Source organism: Herpailurus yagouaroundi, unplaced genomic scaffold, assembly GCF_014898765.1.
Source record: "Herpailurus yagouaroundi ecotype Mexico unplaced genomic scaffold, PumYag 222, whole genome shotgun sequence".
Lineage (NCBI taxonomy): Eukaryota > Metazoa > Chordata > Mammalia > Carnivora > Felidae > Herpailurus > Herpailurus yagouaroundi.
In genome coordinates, this window is record NW_024412453.1 from 10059756 (window position 1) to 10073764 (window position 14009).

General features: G+C 47.7%; 1 protein-coding gene across 3 annotated transcripts in view; it reads left to right on the top strand.

The window, feature by feature from the left end:
- The window catches only part of ZC3H7A (zinc finger CCCH-type containing 7A), a 35243-nt gene extending 24025 nt beyond the window's left edge, over positions 1-11218 (top strand). For all 3 annotated transcript variants that reach the window (XM_040459023.1, XM_040459022.1, XM_040459021.1), the window contains 8 exons: positions 436-617; positions 1509-1585; positions 2206-2339; positions 2813-2918; positions 5303-5411; positions 7336-7469; positions 9306-9469; positions 10303-11218. In XM_040459023.1, the coding sequence (XP_040314957.1) occupies positions 436-617; positions 1509-1585; positions 2206-2339; positions 2813-2918; positions 5303-5411; positions 7336-7469; positions 9306-9469; positions 10303-10492 (1096 nt within the window). In that variant the 3' untranslated portion in view covers positions 10493-11218. The remainder of the gene's footprint in view (positions 1-435; positions 618-1508; positions 1586-2205; positions 2340-2812; positions 2919-5302; positions 5412-7335; positions 7470-9305; positions 9470-10302) is intronic.
- Positions 11219-14009: the final 2791 nt, after the last annotated feature.

Here is a 14009-nt window from a genome sequence, read left to right on the forward strand (position 1 = left end):
TTTTTCTAGTGACGCAATAGATTCTGTCTTTAGACCCAAATAAAACCAGAGTAGTGTTTGCCCAGGCATTTTACCCCCTGTGCTTTTTCCTTGTTGCTGTTTTGAAAGATGATGACTATTTAAAAATGTCTGTTAGTATATTTTGCTGGGAATTTTTAAGTGGTTTATGAAATTTATGTTTAATACAAAAAGGCATTATTGATGTGTAGCTTCTCATGACATGGATTTCAGTATTTTATGGCTTAATTTATGGTGTAATTATCCCCCCCCCCACCCCCCGTTAATCCAACAATTGTGTAAAGGGACTTCTTTTTTCTGGTAAAGACTTAGCATGTATTTTCAGTCTAGAACTTGACGTTATATACATTTACTTATTTGTTTTCCTTTGAAAAAGCTAGGGTAGAACAATGATGTGTCACTCCGTTTTTGTCTTAGGTGCCTTGTCCACATCTTGCGAGAGACAACGGTAAAATACTCCAAAATACGTTCTTTTCATGGTCAGTGTCAGCTTGACTTATGTCGCCATGAGGTCCGGTATGGCTGCTTAAGGGAAGATGAGTGCTTTTATGCGCATAGTCTTGTAGAACTGAAAGTCTGGATACTGCAAAATGAAACCGGTAGGTCGGTGCATGATTAGGAAATGGCTCCTCACCGGGCGCCTGGGCGGCTCAGTCGGTTAAGCGTCCGACTTCGGCTCAGGTCATGGTTTCACTTCTGGGGTTTGAGTGCCGGGTCGGGCTCTGTGCTGACAGCTCAGAGCCTGGAGCTTGCTTCGGATTCGGTGTCTCCCCCTCTCTCTGCCCCCCCCCCCACTCCCCCCCACTCGTGCCCTGTCTTTCTCTCTAAGATAACTAAACATTGCAAAAAAAAAAAAGGCTCCTCAAACCAAGCAAGAGACTCTGAAGTCATAGAACAAACATAGTTACCAGGGGGGGGGGGGGCGGGGGGGGGGGGGGGTAGTAAAACAGGAGGTGGGGGTTAAGGAGTGAGTGGGCAGGATGTATGATGGGAATAAGCGCCAGGATGTATAGAAGTGCTCAATGAGTTGTTGTACCCCTGAAACTAATATAACACTGGATGTTAACTGTACCGGAATGAAGACTAAAAACAATTTAAAAAAAACGTTTCCTCAGGAGCCGTCAGGGTTTGACAAAACACTATCAGACAACTTTCTCCATCATCCCGATACGGCAACACCGTTCATTTTATCCTCGGCTATAAACCGTTATTTTTAGAGTGGCTTATTTTCAGAATCGCCTCATGCGCTTAATTGCTGGAACCCGTTCACGCACGTAGTATGCTTTTGGGAGGTCGAGAGACACCCTAGAAGGCACCAAGAGCTGTATTTGTAAATATCCTGTTGCGAAAAAGAGGGACGTGACGAGCATTCACCTTTGGTGACGGCTTATGCTGCGTAGGGGATGGTGGGGGAGTTGAGGCTGTGATCGGGCTGGTGGACTGTTGATATGTAGAGGGTGAGCCTAAAGGAAGGCTTGTACGTTTCACAGGTATCTCACACGATGCCATCGCTCAAGAATCTAGACGATACTGGCAAAATCTGGAAGTCAGCGTACCTGGGGCTCAGGTATGTTCTCTCAGAGACTCGCTGCGTTTGGTGTCCTTTCTTGGAGCGGCCTAACGGAGGTCATTTGGCAGATGTGGTTTCCACTTGCAGTCAGCTTCCTTCCTTACTGTTCAGCGACTTGAGTTATTGTTTAATGTGAAAACGAATTCCAGATTTTAGGTGATCGTCATAAAAAAAAAAAAAAAAAAATCAGCCAGCCCATGATACCTGCCAAGATTGCAGGATACAGTTTTCTTACTCGGTTTAATCGGCAGAACAGTTGGGTGCTTGGACCATGGGGACCCCGGGAGTAAGGGAGGGAGACTGTTTGTGGTTCTGCGTCCCAGCTGCCCGAAGTGCTTTCTCCCCTCCACCCCCGATTTCTAGTCGTCTCCCTTCAGAGCTGGCTTTCACAAATTGAGGCGTGGCATCGATAATCTGCTTCTGTCATATTCTCTTGTGTTTGGGTGGGAACTGGAGATTTCGTTATCAGATCATGTATATGATGGTCAACTCATCAAACCAGACAGTACCAGAAATTGTATGCTATGATGAAAAAGTAAAGACGTGGCAATTGAGAATTTTGTTGTCAGAAAACTGGTATTCTGTTAAAGGTAAAACTTCGGTTTCAATTGTCTAAGGTACTTGGCGATCAGCTAATGCCTGGATCTCTTAATATGAAGATAAAATTTGTGTGTGCTCAGTGTCTGAGAAATGGTCAAGTCATTGAACCGGACAAGAACAGAAAATATTGTAGTGCAAAAGCAAGGCACTCGTAAGTAGTGTGTATGTCTTTGTGTGTGTGTGTGTGTGCATGTGCACACTTGTGTGTGTGTGTGTGTGTGTGAGTGAGTGTGTGTAAACGTTGCCTGTTTCATGATTCTCTGTTACTTGGATATAAAATCATACATATAAGAAAAAACGATTGACTTTGAAGAGAGCAGAGCAAAGTAGATAATGTAGGAGTGATTGCAAAGCAAAGGGAAGAGATTTTTACGATTTCATAGATAAGAATTCAGTCAGATTCCTGATCTTTCCTTATTGGTTCTTTGTTCAGGGTTCAAAGGGATTGTTTGTTAACAAATATCAATAGGAAGTGAAATGAGAGAATCATAAGGCATTTCTTTATGAAGGGTTGAGAAAAATCTCTGGTCCTTCAGGTACGAACGTTGTACCTGTTCCTTTATATTCCTTATATGCTGCCTGTGCCAGTGTGTCTTTGTTTTTTCTGAACTCCATGTTTCTTAGGTGGACCAGAGATCGCCGCGCGATGAGAGTGATGTCCATCGAACGTAAGAAGTGGATGAACATTCGTCCTCTCCCCACAAAGAAACAAATGCCTTTACAGTTTGATGTACATACGTAATTTTTAAGCCACTTTTTTTTTTATTAGGCATTTCAAATCATTAGAAAGTAGTAGTGATTGAGAACGAAACTTGGAGACCTTTAAACGCTCGTTGAAATGACACGATTTTCCAATGGTCCCGTTGCTTTCCTTCCCCTTTTGTGCGTGCGGCTCTGTGACAGTTTTCGGATTGACTGGGATTGGAGGAGTTACTCAGAAAAAGGAAATAGACAGTGGACTCAAGAAAGAATTATGGGCATGACCTAACTTATTTTTCAGATGAATTACTTGGGGAGTGAGTGGGGGAGAATGTCATTGAGATCTGATTCCTTGGCTTTGACATCAAACTTGTGTTACTACGAATACTATTGACAAGTTTCTTTGACTCAAGTCATGGATATGAGCTAAAAGATACCCCCCTTTGTAGGCTTTTCTAAAAGTAACCCCCAGGGAAAATGTTGAGAGTGTGAGAGGCACGTGATCGTCAAAAACCCGGAGAACAAAAATAGCAGACCCAGCTGACCGTTAGGGTAGTGTTTCATTCAGGAGGTGGCACATTTCATCTCGCTACCCTCTGGTGCCTTACGTGATTTTAAAGATGGCCGTCTGAGCAAAGCCCTTGAGTTGGCTCTGGACTTCGCCCTTCATGAGACAGCGGAGGGTTCCACTGTGTGAGTGAACGGGGACACTTAGAGCATTGACAGGTAGTAAACTGTCTGTCCCGATGGCAGACAGGAAGAGAGATTTTCCCAGAGAAGCAGTGGGATGTATCGCAGACCCCCTCGTAAGTGAGGCCCCACCCCCTCTGAATTGCCCAACGGAGTGAAGGAAGAGGAAGAGGCATGTTGATTCCCCATCACCCAGAGTGCCTTGCGTTTTGTAAACTTACGCAGGTCCCCAGGTCAGTGTCTGAAGGAGGCGGTACATTTGTGTTTCATCCACCGTGGTTTTAGACCCCTCCATCCAAGTGATGTCATCAGTGGGCCTCCGCGGAGGGGAAGAAGGCTTATTGGAGCCATTGGCATCTGATGCTTTAAAAGACGAGGTGGTGCGTGTGCTCCTCATTCTTTGTTAACACGAAGGCGACTGAGAACGGTTTTAGTCCAGCCGCCAGGACTTCTCATGATTCCTTATTAATTTTGGACGTGCTGTACCGCTGTGCGATGCTACGGTGGCTCATTTCCTCTTTTTTTTTTTTTTTTTCTCTTTTTATTGCTAAGGGATCCTTTTCCTAAAAGAAGAAATAGTACTCTGTGTGTGCATGTGTGTAGACAGTACGGTGAGGTGGAAAGAGAATGGGCCTCAGGGGCTCCCAGAGGGCCCTGGTCAAGCTACTGAGCCTCAGTTTGCTCATTTGCAAATGGGTATATTTACGTCATAGGGAAGATTACATGAGATGGTGTTATGTAAAAACCCGGCACAGTGGCCGGCCTCTTCTCCTTTATCTTCTCTTTTCCCTGTTCCTTGTCGTTGAACTTTCAAAGACTGTGGTAAATGTCGCCCTAGTAGTGCCCGACTAAGTACTTACTGGGGTTTCGCTTTATGCGGAAGATTGGAAGGCTGGGCCAGCATCTGTTGAAGCACACACTAAGCCAAAGGTTCGTTGTACTGGAATGTGTGCTCTGTGAAGACAAGCACACTGATGCTGTTTAAGAATGAGCTGTCTCAGTGATGGAGGTTTTCTTGATAGTTGTGGTCCTTAGAGACGTCTGTGTCCTGCTGATCGCTCTCACTTCATTTTCCTACCAGTTCCCCTGTGTTTACTTTGTGAAAGCACAATGCAAATAACCAGAGGGGTATTATTTGAACGCTATGTAGCTGGATGGCCTGGCCACTGTCATAATCGTCTCCAGACAGTGCATAGCGAATGCGTGAGGGCTGAGATTCGCTGCCAGTGTTGGCGATGGGTCAGCTGAGTGGCCGAGATTTTTCCCGAGACTCTTTAGTACCTGCAGCTTCTCCACTGCCTCCCGGGAGCTGACCAGGAGGCTTGGTGGGCATTAGGCAGGGAGAGCGTGGGAGCTGTCAGACCACGGGGGCCGGAGAGCTGCGCTGTGGAGGTCAAATGCTCTGCTGTGTTAAAAGCGGATACTCTGAACAAGGGAGATTGTCGACATTTTCTTGTATGAAAATGTTCCATCTCCCAGTTCCTTACTTTTTTTCCGTTGGAGATACTGTTTTGAAAAATTTCAAGATAGAAAGCTTAATCTCATCTCCTGTATGTTGGGCTTAGAGTCCATTTGAATATAAGGTAATCTTATTTAATAATTATGTTACTCAGCACTAGCACAGAGAATAATGCTTATTTGGCCTCAGTAAAAACTAGGCAGTTTTAGTGAATGTACTCTTGTCTTAAAGCATATTCTTTTTTTTTTTTTTTTTTTTTGGTACAGCTGTGCAATCATATTGCTTCTGGGAAGAAGTGTCAGTATGTTGGGAACTGCTCGTTTGCTCATAGCCCCGAGGAGCGGGAAGTGTGGACGTACATGAAGGAGAACGGCAGTAAGTTGCTGTCTTGACTGTGGCCTGTCGACCGTGAAGTCTAGCTTGCGGGGAAGTCTCCTTCCTCCCTGGAAACATGCGAGCTCACTGCGAACGCAGAGAGCGGCTCGCATCCCGCACAGCTGTGCCGTTGAGTCAGGGGAGCAGAGCCTGACCTCTGATCTGTGTTTGCTCAGGGCAGAGCTGGGTGCGGATCCGTAGGGTTGCATGTGACACAGATGTGTTCCTGAAAGGTGGTCTGGGAAGTTCAGTCCTTCCTGACCACCTGCGCCAGACCGTCTGCTCCTATTGTGAATAGCCAAGCCCCCCCCCCCACCCCCAAGTCGGGCTAGAATCGAAAGTTTCTTCAAGGAGGCCTCACCGGGAGAACAGGGTCAGATTCAGAGGCCCGCAGAATGTGTGCCTTGGTCACACCGCATGTTCATTGTGGGAGTCTTTGAGAGGAGCCTCAGGCAGCCTTTGACTTTTGATCAGAAAGATTGGCTGCAAAGGCAGGAATTGGTGTTGTTTAGTCTCTAGCAGAGCGATGGAAATTGACCAACTGCTGAAGATCCGTGATCTCTGAATTACGTGAACCATTCAGATTTAAGCGTGTCACCTACCATGTTTAACCAGTGTTCCCATTTGGGGACGTGTGGAGGGGACTCCTTCCCGCTGTCTTGTTTGGAGGAGGGACATGCGGTCGGGCCTTACCGAAGGTGTTCTTGCACACCAGGGTTCTGGCGGTGATTCCTGTTACCAGTGGTCCGAACGAAGGATTTCTGGGTTATCTCTCCTCCTAGTCTGATGATGTATTGTAAGAAACACTTGGGTAGGCAACAAAGCCCATTTAAAAAAAGTTTTTTTTTACATTTTATTTTATATTTGAGAGAGAGAGAGGGAGCATGAGTGAGGGAGGGGCAGAGAGATGGAGACAGAACACGAAGCAGGCTCCAGGCTTTGAGCTGTCAGCACAGAGCCCAACGCGGGGATCGAACTCACGAGCAGTGGTGAGATCATGACCTGAGCCAAAGTCGGACTTAGGCGCCCCCTCAAAGCCAGTTTTTGGATCGTAACCTCATTCCCAGATTTCCCAGCCGGGGATGAATTTGGCCAGACTTCCCCTCTCCCCCGGGGACGTTTGGCAACGTCTGGACACGTTATTATTGTTGTGACTTAGGTGGGTTGTCCTACTGGCATCCAGCAGGTAGAGTCCGGGAATGCCGTTGAATATCCCACAGTGCCCAGGACAGCCCCCTACAGCAAAGAATTATCTGGCCCAGAATGTCACCAGCGCTGAGGTTGAGAAACCTGGCGTTAGCACTCGCCAGTACTGCTGAATGCACTTGCTCGTACTGTAGGAAGCAGCTTGTGGCCATTGCCCAAGACCTGGTCACAGTTGTGCTGTTGTAAATTGCATCCCAGCGTGTGAATCCTCAGGGATGGCGGCTTCACTCGATGGGCTCCCGTCGGGGTCAGAATCATGGTCCCAGTGGTAGTGCGTTTCTTGTCTTTTTCAGTAGACAGTGAGGAGCATATCTGTTCGGGCCCCGAGCCGTGTAAGTGGCTATGTGGTTATGGCAGTGATCATGAGTATTTATCTGGGGGCAGTGTGAAGCATTGTGAGGCTTTCTTTTTAGCAATATCCTTATAATAGTTACTGAATTTTCAGCACACCCAAGGTGTCTTGCAAACGTAGGGAGGAGTTAATTCATCTTGAAGACTAGTGCTTGTGGTCTAACAGTCCGGAATTTGGTTCAGACCCACCGGAGTTTACCCGTTGCATGGATGTGGCCCCTCTCCACGCCTACTGTAATCCGTCTCTGTTCCACCGTCTCGCTTTCCTCTTGAAAACGTACGCCACCTGATACAAAAGGTCTGCATGATCTTGTGTGTATTTCAATGGTGTATTCAAATCTGCTGAAATCGATTCATTTTTCTTTAGTACAAGATATGGAGCAGTTTTATGAGCTCTGGCTAAAGAGTCAAAAAAATGAAAAAAGCGATGATGTAGCCAGTCAATCAAACAAGGAGAACGGAAAACAAATCCACATGCCGACAGATTACGCTGAAGTTACTGTGAGTCCCCAGGGGTCCTTCTATCTTCATCCTCCTTTTCTCCTTCCCACAGCCTGGCTCCCTGCTGCCCACGCTCCTCCCTCAGGTGGCCTTGGGCCCCAAGCTTACGCCTCCTGATTCTAGAAAATGCTTTTCCTGACTTTGGAGGTAGAGAATTTTGAGCCTAAGTGCTTGTGTCCCCTCTTACTAGCCTGTAGCCTGGGCGAGTAATCGAGCGCCCCTGAGTGGGGTTGTGATGGGTAAGCGAAGCAGGATGGGTCCTGGAGCATTTACCCCAGTGCCGGGCCCCAGAAGATGTTTGGGAAATGTGGGTGCCATGCCCGCATTCCCGCCTTACGCGCCAGCGTCTGGCCTCTGGCTCCAAGGTTCACTGGAGACATTAAGTCATCTGTGGTTTTGTACTGTTTTGGTTTTCTTTTACTTTTTTTTTTTTTTTTTTTTATAAAAGTAAAGGATAATATAATGAATACCTTGAAGCTACCATGTTAGCAGTTTGTTGTATTTTCTTCTGTGAAATTAATAAAATGTTACAGAGTTAGAACCCCGTTTGTCCCCCTTCCCAGACGGACCAGATCCAGTGTGTATTTGCCAGGCTATGTTTACATATCTTTGACATATTTCTTTCTCATCCATAGTTCGGTCTGGCTTTTGTTTGTTTATGTTTGAGAGAGCGAAAAAGAGCACAAGCACATGTGCGAGCGGGGCAGGGGCAGAGAGAGAGGGAGACACAGAATCCGAAGCAGGATCCAGGCTCTCAGCTGTCAGCACAGAGCCCGACTCGGGGCTTGAAATCACAGACCGCGAGATCATGACCTGAGCCGAAGTCAGATGCTTAACCGACTGAGCCACCCAGGCGCCCCTGCCTGGCTTGTTTTTTAAAGATGACATGGGCGTGTGCATTATTCCATTTCCTATTTCCCGTAATTGATTCAGCTGGATTGGCTCACGTCTGGGGCCTGGCCTTGCCCCACGTGTGTGCCTGGGGATGTGCCCTGTGAACTCTCCCTCCTGTGCCAGGGTGCAGCACTCACTCCCTGGACACCTTGTTCCTGTGTTCCCAAAGCAGGGTCACCTGGACTTCCTGGGTCGTGAGATTTACCTGGGCTGTTCAGTCAGGTGGATCTTCATCTGTCCCCCAGACATAGTGACGATCTCGCAGGAAGCCTTCAGGAATCTGTTCTTACCTGTGTGCACATGATTCTTAGCCAGTTGGGAACCACTGCTCAGACCTTACAGCTTGCGTCTGTGGTCGTACCTACAGCGACCTGAGCACAGTTCCTTCTGTGCAGTCTGTGCCCCAGGGGCAGTGTCTTCTCAGCATCTGGACTTCCCTGGTCCCTGGCACGAGTGTGGCCCGTAGTAGGAGGCTCACTTCACGTGGCCTGGATGGAGCAGCTGCTGCTCCCTGCGCAGCTGCAGAGCCCCGGGCTTTCACGTCCTCTCTGCTGTTCCTTAAGAGTTCCTCCTCCCCAGGGTCCTCTCATGAACCCTCGTCCTCCCCACAGACATCCTTGTTTGCACACCAGTCCGTCACCTCCCTGCCAGAGATCTCCCGGAACCTGGCCGAATCCATCACCCCCGCTCTCTGCTGCCGGTGTCCTGGCCCGCCTCACGGTGTCGGGATCCCTTTCTTGGTCCTGTTTCTGACCCAGAGCTTGAGCTTGATCTTCCTGCCTGGTTCCCCCCTCTCCCACCCCGGCCAGACAGATTCCCCGAGAGTGGAGGCGGGGTTGTAGGTCAAGTGGTGCCCGGTCTGGGTGCCCTCCCTGAGCAGCGTGTGGCCTGTCAGGGGCGCACGGCACCCCTGATGGCACGCGTGTCTCTCGTGCACTCCAGGCCGACTTTCACTGCTGGATGTGTGGGAAGAACTGCAACAGTGAGAAGCAGTGGCAAGGCCACATCTCCTCGGAGAAGCACAAGGAGAAGGTGTTCCACACTGAGGACGACCAGTACTGCTGGCAGCACCGCTTTCCGACAGGGTATTTTAGTGTTTGCGATAGGTACGTAGCACCCCCCCCCCCCCCCCCCCCCCGCGGGGACGGCGGGTCTCACGCCGTTTTCCTGGCCATTACGTCGTCGTCGTTAGGCCAGGTCGTTGGGTCGGCGCGGGGATCATCCGGGGGTGGAGTCCTCCAACACTGGATGCTCGGATCGGGGCTCAAAGTGGTGGTTGCTCCTTGGACGCTCATTCGCTCTTCTGTGGTCATGCGACAAGAGTCACTGGTCTGCTGATATGGGTCCGAAGTGTCTTGAGATAACGTAAAGAGAGAAGTACGTGTGTTCGCATTTGCCCCAACCCCCTTCCCGTCGTCAAGGGCAGGTCGCTAAGCACAACCTGCCCTGTAGCTGGCGTGTGTGAGTGCTGAAACTGCCTTTGAATGACTGACTGTTCAAGTGCACGTGTGGAACTTAGGTCAGAGGAGAACGTGACTCTCGCTCCTTTGTTTTCAGTGGACCTAGAACAACTTTTAGCCACCAGCCACGATTTTGAATTGCTCCTCATATTGTTAAATCACTCTTCATATTTAGTTTCCCCGTTTAGATGCACGTGATACCCCACCCCATGGAAGGTGTCTTTTCCTCGCTGCCAGTTCAGATTTCCTTCCACTGCATCAGGAAGGACTGTAGTCTTTTCCGCCCCATCAATCGGTATTTCTCATTAATACATTTAAAAGTACTAATTTTCCCATTGTGGATGTCACGGCTGTGTCATAGTCACTCCCGTAGGGTTAAGGTTTTGAACTAAGGGGTTTTTTTTTTGCTGGTGAAGCAGGTGCTCCTCAGGTTTGTGTGAATCACTTGCGGGCACTCACCGCACTGACTTGCCCCACAGGTATATGAACGGCACCTGCACAGAAGGAAGCGGCTGTAAGTTTGCACACGGCAACGCCGAGCTCCACGAGTGGGAAGAGCGGAGGGACGCCCTAAAGATGAAGCTCAACAAAGCAAGAAAAGATCACTTAATCGCCCCAAATGATAATGACTTTGGAAAATATAGTTTTTTGTTTAAAGATTTAAACTAATATGCTGGCTTTTATGTATGTTACCTAATCGGAGCATCGACCAGAAAAAAATGGAAAGTGTTCTCAGGCACGTGGCAGAGAAGCCGCAGACTTTCTGCTTGTATTGGCGTCTATCGTACCTCCTGAGCAGCAACCCACAGTAGGTAGGAAAACGGGCTGTTTGACAGGTCTGGCCATGCTCTCGTGGCACCATTGGCATCGCATGGCGAAGTGACCGCTACCCGGTTGCCATCTGTTGAACAGACTTTTGGATGAAGCGTGTTGGGGAAGAGGATGAGGTTGTGTCTAAGACGACTCCTTGAGTTGGTCCTTTGGATCAGAACCACGGCGGTGAGAGAGTAGACACTAGGGCCAGAATACATGATGGATGAAATTCTTCACCGGTTTGAAACGGAACGACTTTGTTTAATATAATAAAGTTTGCTACTTATCTGTACGTAGGTTGCTAAAAAGGATTTTCTTAACTCAGATTTTAAGCCAAATAACCATTTAACACTAGTACATGTTAAATGGGGTATTTTTCTGTATTTGTATGTTTCACTATAATAAGGGAACTAAGGATAATGTGCATTGAGAATATTTTGAAAAATAATCAGTCGACTCAAATTTTATTTCTTGGTCTTTTGCTGTTTAAACGATGATTTTGAAAGATTACACTTGTACTGTTGGTATTGTGTAGTGTATGGACCAATATTGCCTGTAATAAACATTTTATATACAGAGGTCTTTTATTTTTCACTGTCATCCTTTGCCCACAAAGAATTGTTGAAACTGGGACCTAACGTCACAAGGTTTGATTTTTCTCAACACTTGTATTTAAGCAGTTAGTGGCAGGATGCAAATTAGACACGAAAGCGACTTTTCACTCTGTCCTGCGCTCCCCCAGATGTGGCGTGAGAAGCAGCTTCTCTGGGTCAGGGATGTGTGAACCCTTGTGGGGCTCTTCTTTGTTTCATTCAGGTGTGGGCTGCGGGCTTCTGCAGATGACTGGCGTTGTTGGTTGCTGGAGAGCACCGAAGGCATGGTCAGGACGGCCGGCAGAGACAGAGACAGAGCTAAGCTGTCCTGTGGGACCCTGACCTGCTTCCGAGGCTGAGACCCAGCGAGCTAGAAGAGAAGGGCCGACAGTCGGGCTTGGGGCTGCTACATCCTGAGGATATTACCAGTGCCGAGTCCTTGCTGGGGACGGGGGTCAGGGGGCGCGGTGGACGGACTTGGAAGACCGAGATCTGCTGGGCTGTGATGTAACCAGCCTCCAAACGGCCGGGCAAAGCCACTCCCTTGTGACAGACAGCCTTGACTAAGCGGGTTTAGGGGGTAACAGAGAAGGGTCTTTTTTCTGTAGGTGAGTCCAGCCAGGGTGGAGAGGAGGGCACAGTTGGTGGTGGTGAGACGAGACAAATAGAGCATTTAGAAGAACCAGAGGCTGCAGACGGACAAGCAAGCCCCATGACTCCTTCAAGGACAGACTGGTTTCCCTCCATGTGTGACAAGGCAGTTGGGACCCACTTGGCTTGGTGGATGTGTCAGGAGTGCCTCTTATTTGCCAAATAGATAATCTGCTACAAGTGACCTTTTCTGGAGAGTAGACCAGTAGTGTTCGTTTTGTACGAGGTCTCTCTAGGCAGAAGGCCTTCACTCCGTTTTTTCTTTGTACTTGCTTCCCAACTCCTTTTTCCAGGGAGAGTAGCAGGTGTCCAAAAGTTGTCTCTGGTGTTCTGCTTCGGTTTACAGATTAAAAAGTTGGTTGTCTTGGGGCGCCTGGGTGGCTCAGTGGTTAAGCGTCCGACTCCTGATTTCCTCTCAGGTCATAATCTCCTGGTGGTGAGACTGAGCCCCGAGTCGGGCTCTGCACTGGGCTGGAGCCTGCTTAAGGTTCTCTTCCTCTACCCGTCTCCCACTTACGTGCACATGGGCTCTCCCTCTCTCTCTTAAAAAAAAAAAAGAAAGAAAAAAAAGTTGGTTGTCATCGTGTTCAGAATCCAGGCTAGAAACTTAAAGTTTGAGATCCTGTGAGTGTCCAAGATGAGAATGGAAACGCTCTTCAGTTGGCCTCGAGAGATTAGAATTTAGACTTCTTGTGGGTGTTTGTTGCAAGGAAAGAACGCTAATTTCTGGAAAGCCAGTTCTGGGGTCTTGACACAAAGTCTCCAGGAAGCATAGCCACCACTGCCTGGACCACTCAGGCTCAGGGGTCGGCTTCCCTCCCGAAATACCTGCCAACCTGGACCTCGTCAGGCACATCCTGTTGGCTGGGTAAATGCTTAGAAGCTTTAAAATCTAATGAGCATACTTGTCTCTGGCTCTAAGAAAGCGTTTATATATGGTATATAATCTCCCTGCGCCCTTCTCCAACGCCACCAACTTGAGTATGGTATAAAAAGGGACCATGAAAACTCACATGCAGGTTGATGTGGACAAGTTAGGGCTGACTTAGCCCTGTAGAGCAGTGCAGCCTGATCCTGACTGCCTGGGATATTCAGAACTGAATTTGTCAGTTTCAGAAGTACATTCTGGTGTCAGAGAAGCAGCCACATGTCTACACAGAGAAAAGGAAATCAATCGCCTTTTTTAATCCAGGGTGGTTTCCTGGCCTATAAGACATCACGTTGTATTGCCACAAGGTATTGTGGGTCTTAAGAGACAACCCACAGGCAGCAAAAGTTCTTTGAACCTTATACAGGCCTGTGCAAATGACAGGTGTCTTATAGAAGTGTAGGGTGGATTCTGTCCTAGCAACCTACAGTGAATGGGGACCGGGTGACTTTTGACCATATTAGTAATACACTGTTGAATTCAGATCTACACGGACAAATTGAGGACTAGAAATGGTAAATAAGGTTAATATCAAAAATGTATTTCTAAATACATTTTTCTCCCGGCGTCTATAAAAACAAGATTATAAAAAACAGTAATAGAACACGGTATTACCGGGTTTGTAATCGAAGAGGTGGAGAAGTAATAATAGCACAAGAACAGGAAGAGGTAAAAGCTAGTTTGGAGAAGTTTCCAGATCTTCCTGGAATTAAGCCAGTAGAAATCTCAAGTAGAAATTCTGAAATTCTGACAAAAATGTATACAGCGATCCCCAGAGCAACTGCTAAGGATAGAACAACAACAAAAAGGTTTAAAATCATTAAAGGAAGGGCGCCCGGGTGACATTTGACTCTTGATTTTGGCTCAGGTCATCATCTCACAGTTCATAGGATGGAGACCAGAGTCTTGGGATTCTCTCTCTCCGCCTCTCTCAAAATAAATAAACATTAAAAAAAAATCATTAAAGGAATTAATATACTAGCAAACATCTGCTTAATACAAAAGGAAGAGCGAACAAAAGGAGAGATACAAGACAAATAGTAAAATGGTACATGTAAATAAGTTACCAACGTTTTGGGCCTCGGTGGTGGACACGCTGAATGTCCTGGGCCCCTAGCAAGGTAGCCACTGGTGGCCACATTTTATATCCCTGGAAACCAGACTCAAGGCTCACACAGCTGCCCTGTGGCAGAGGGGAGGT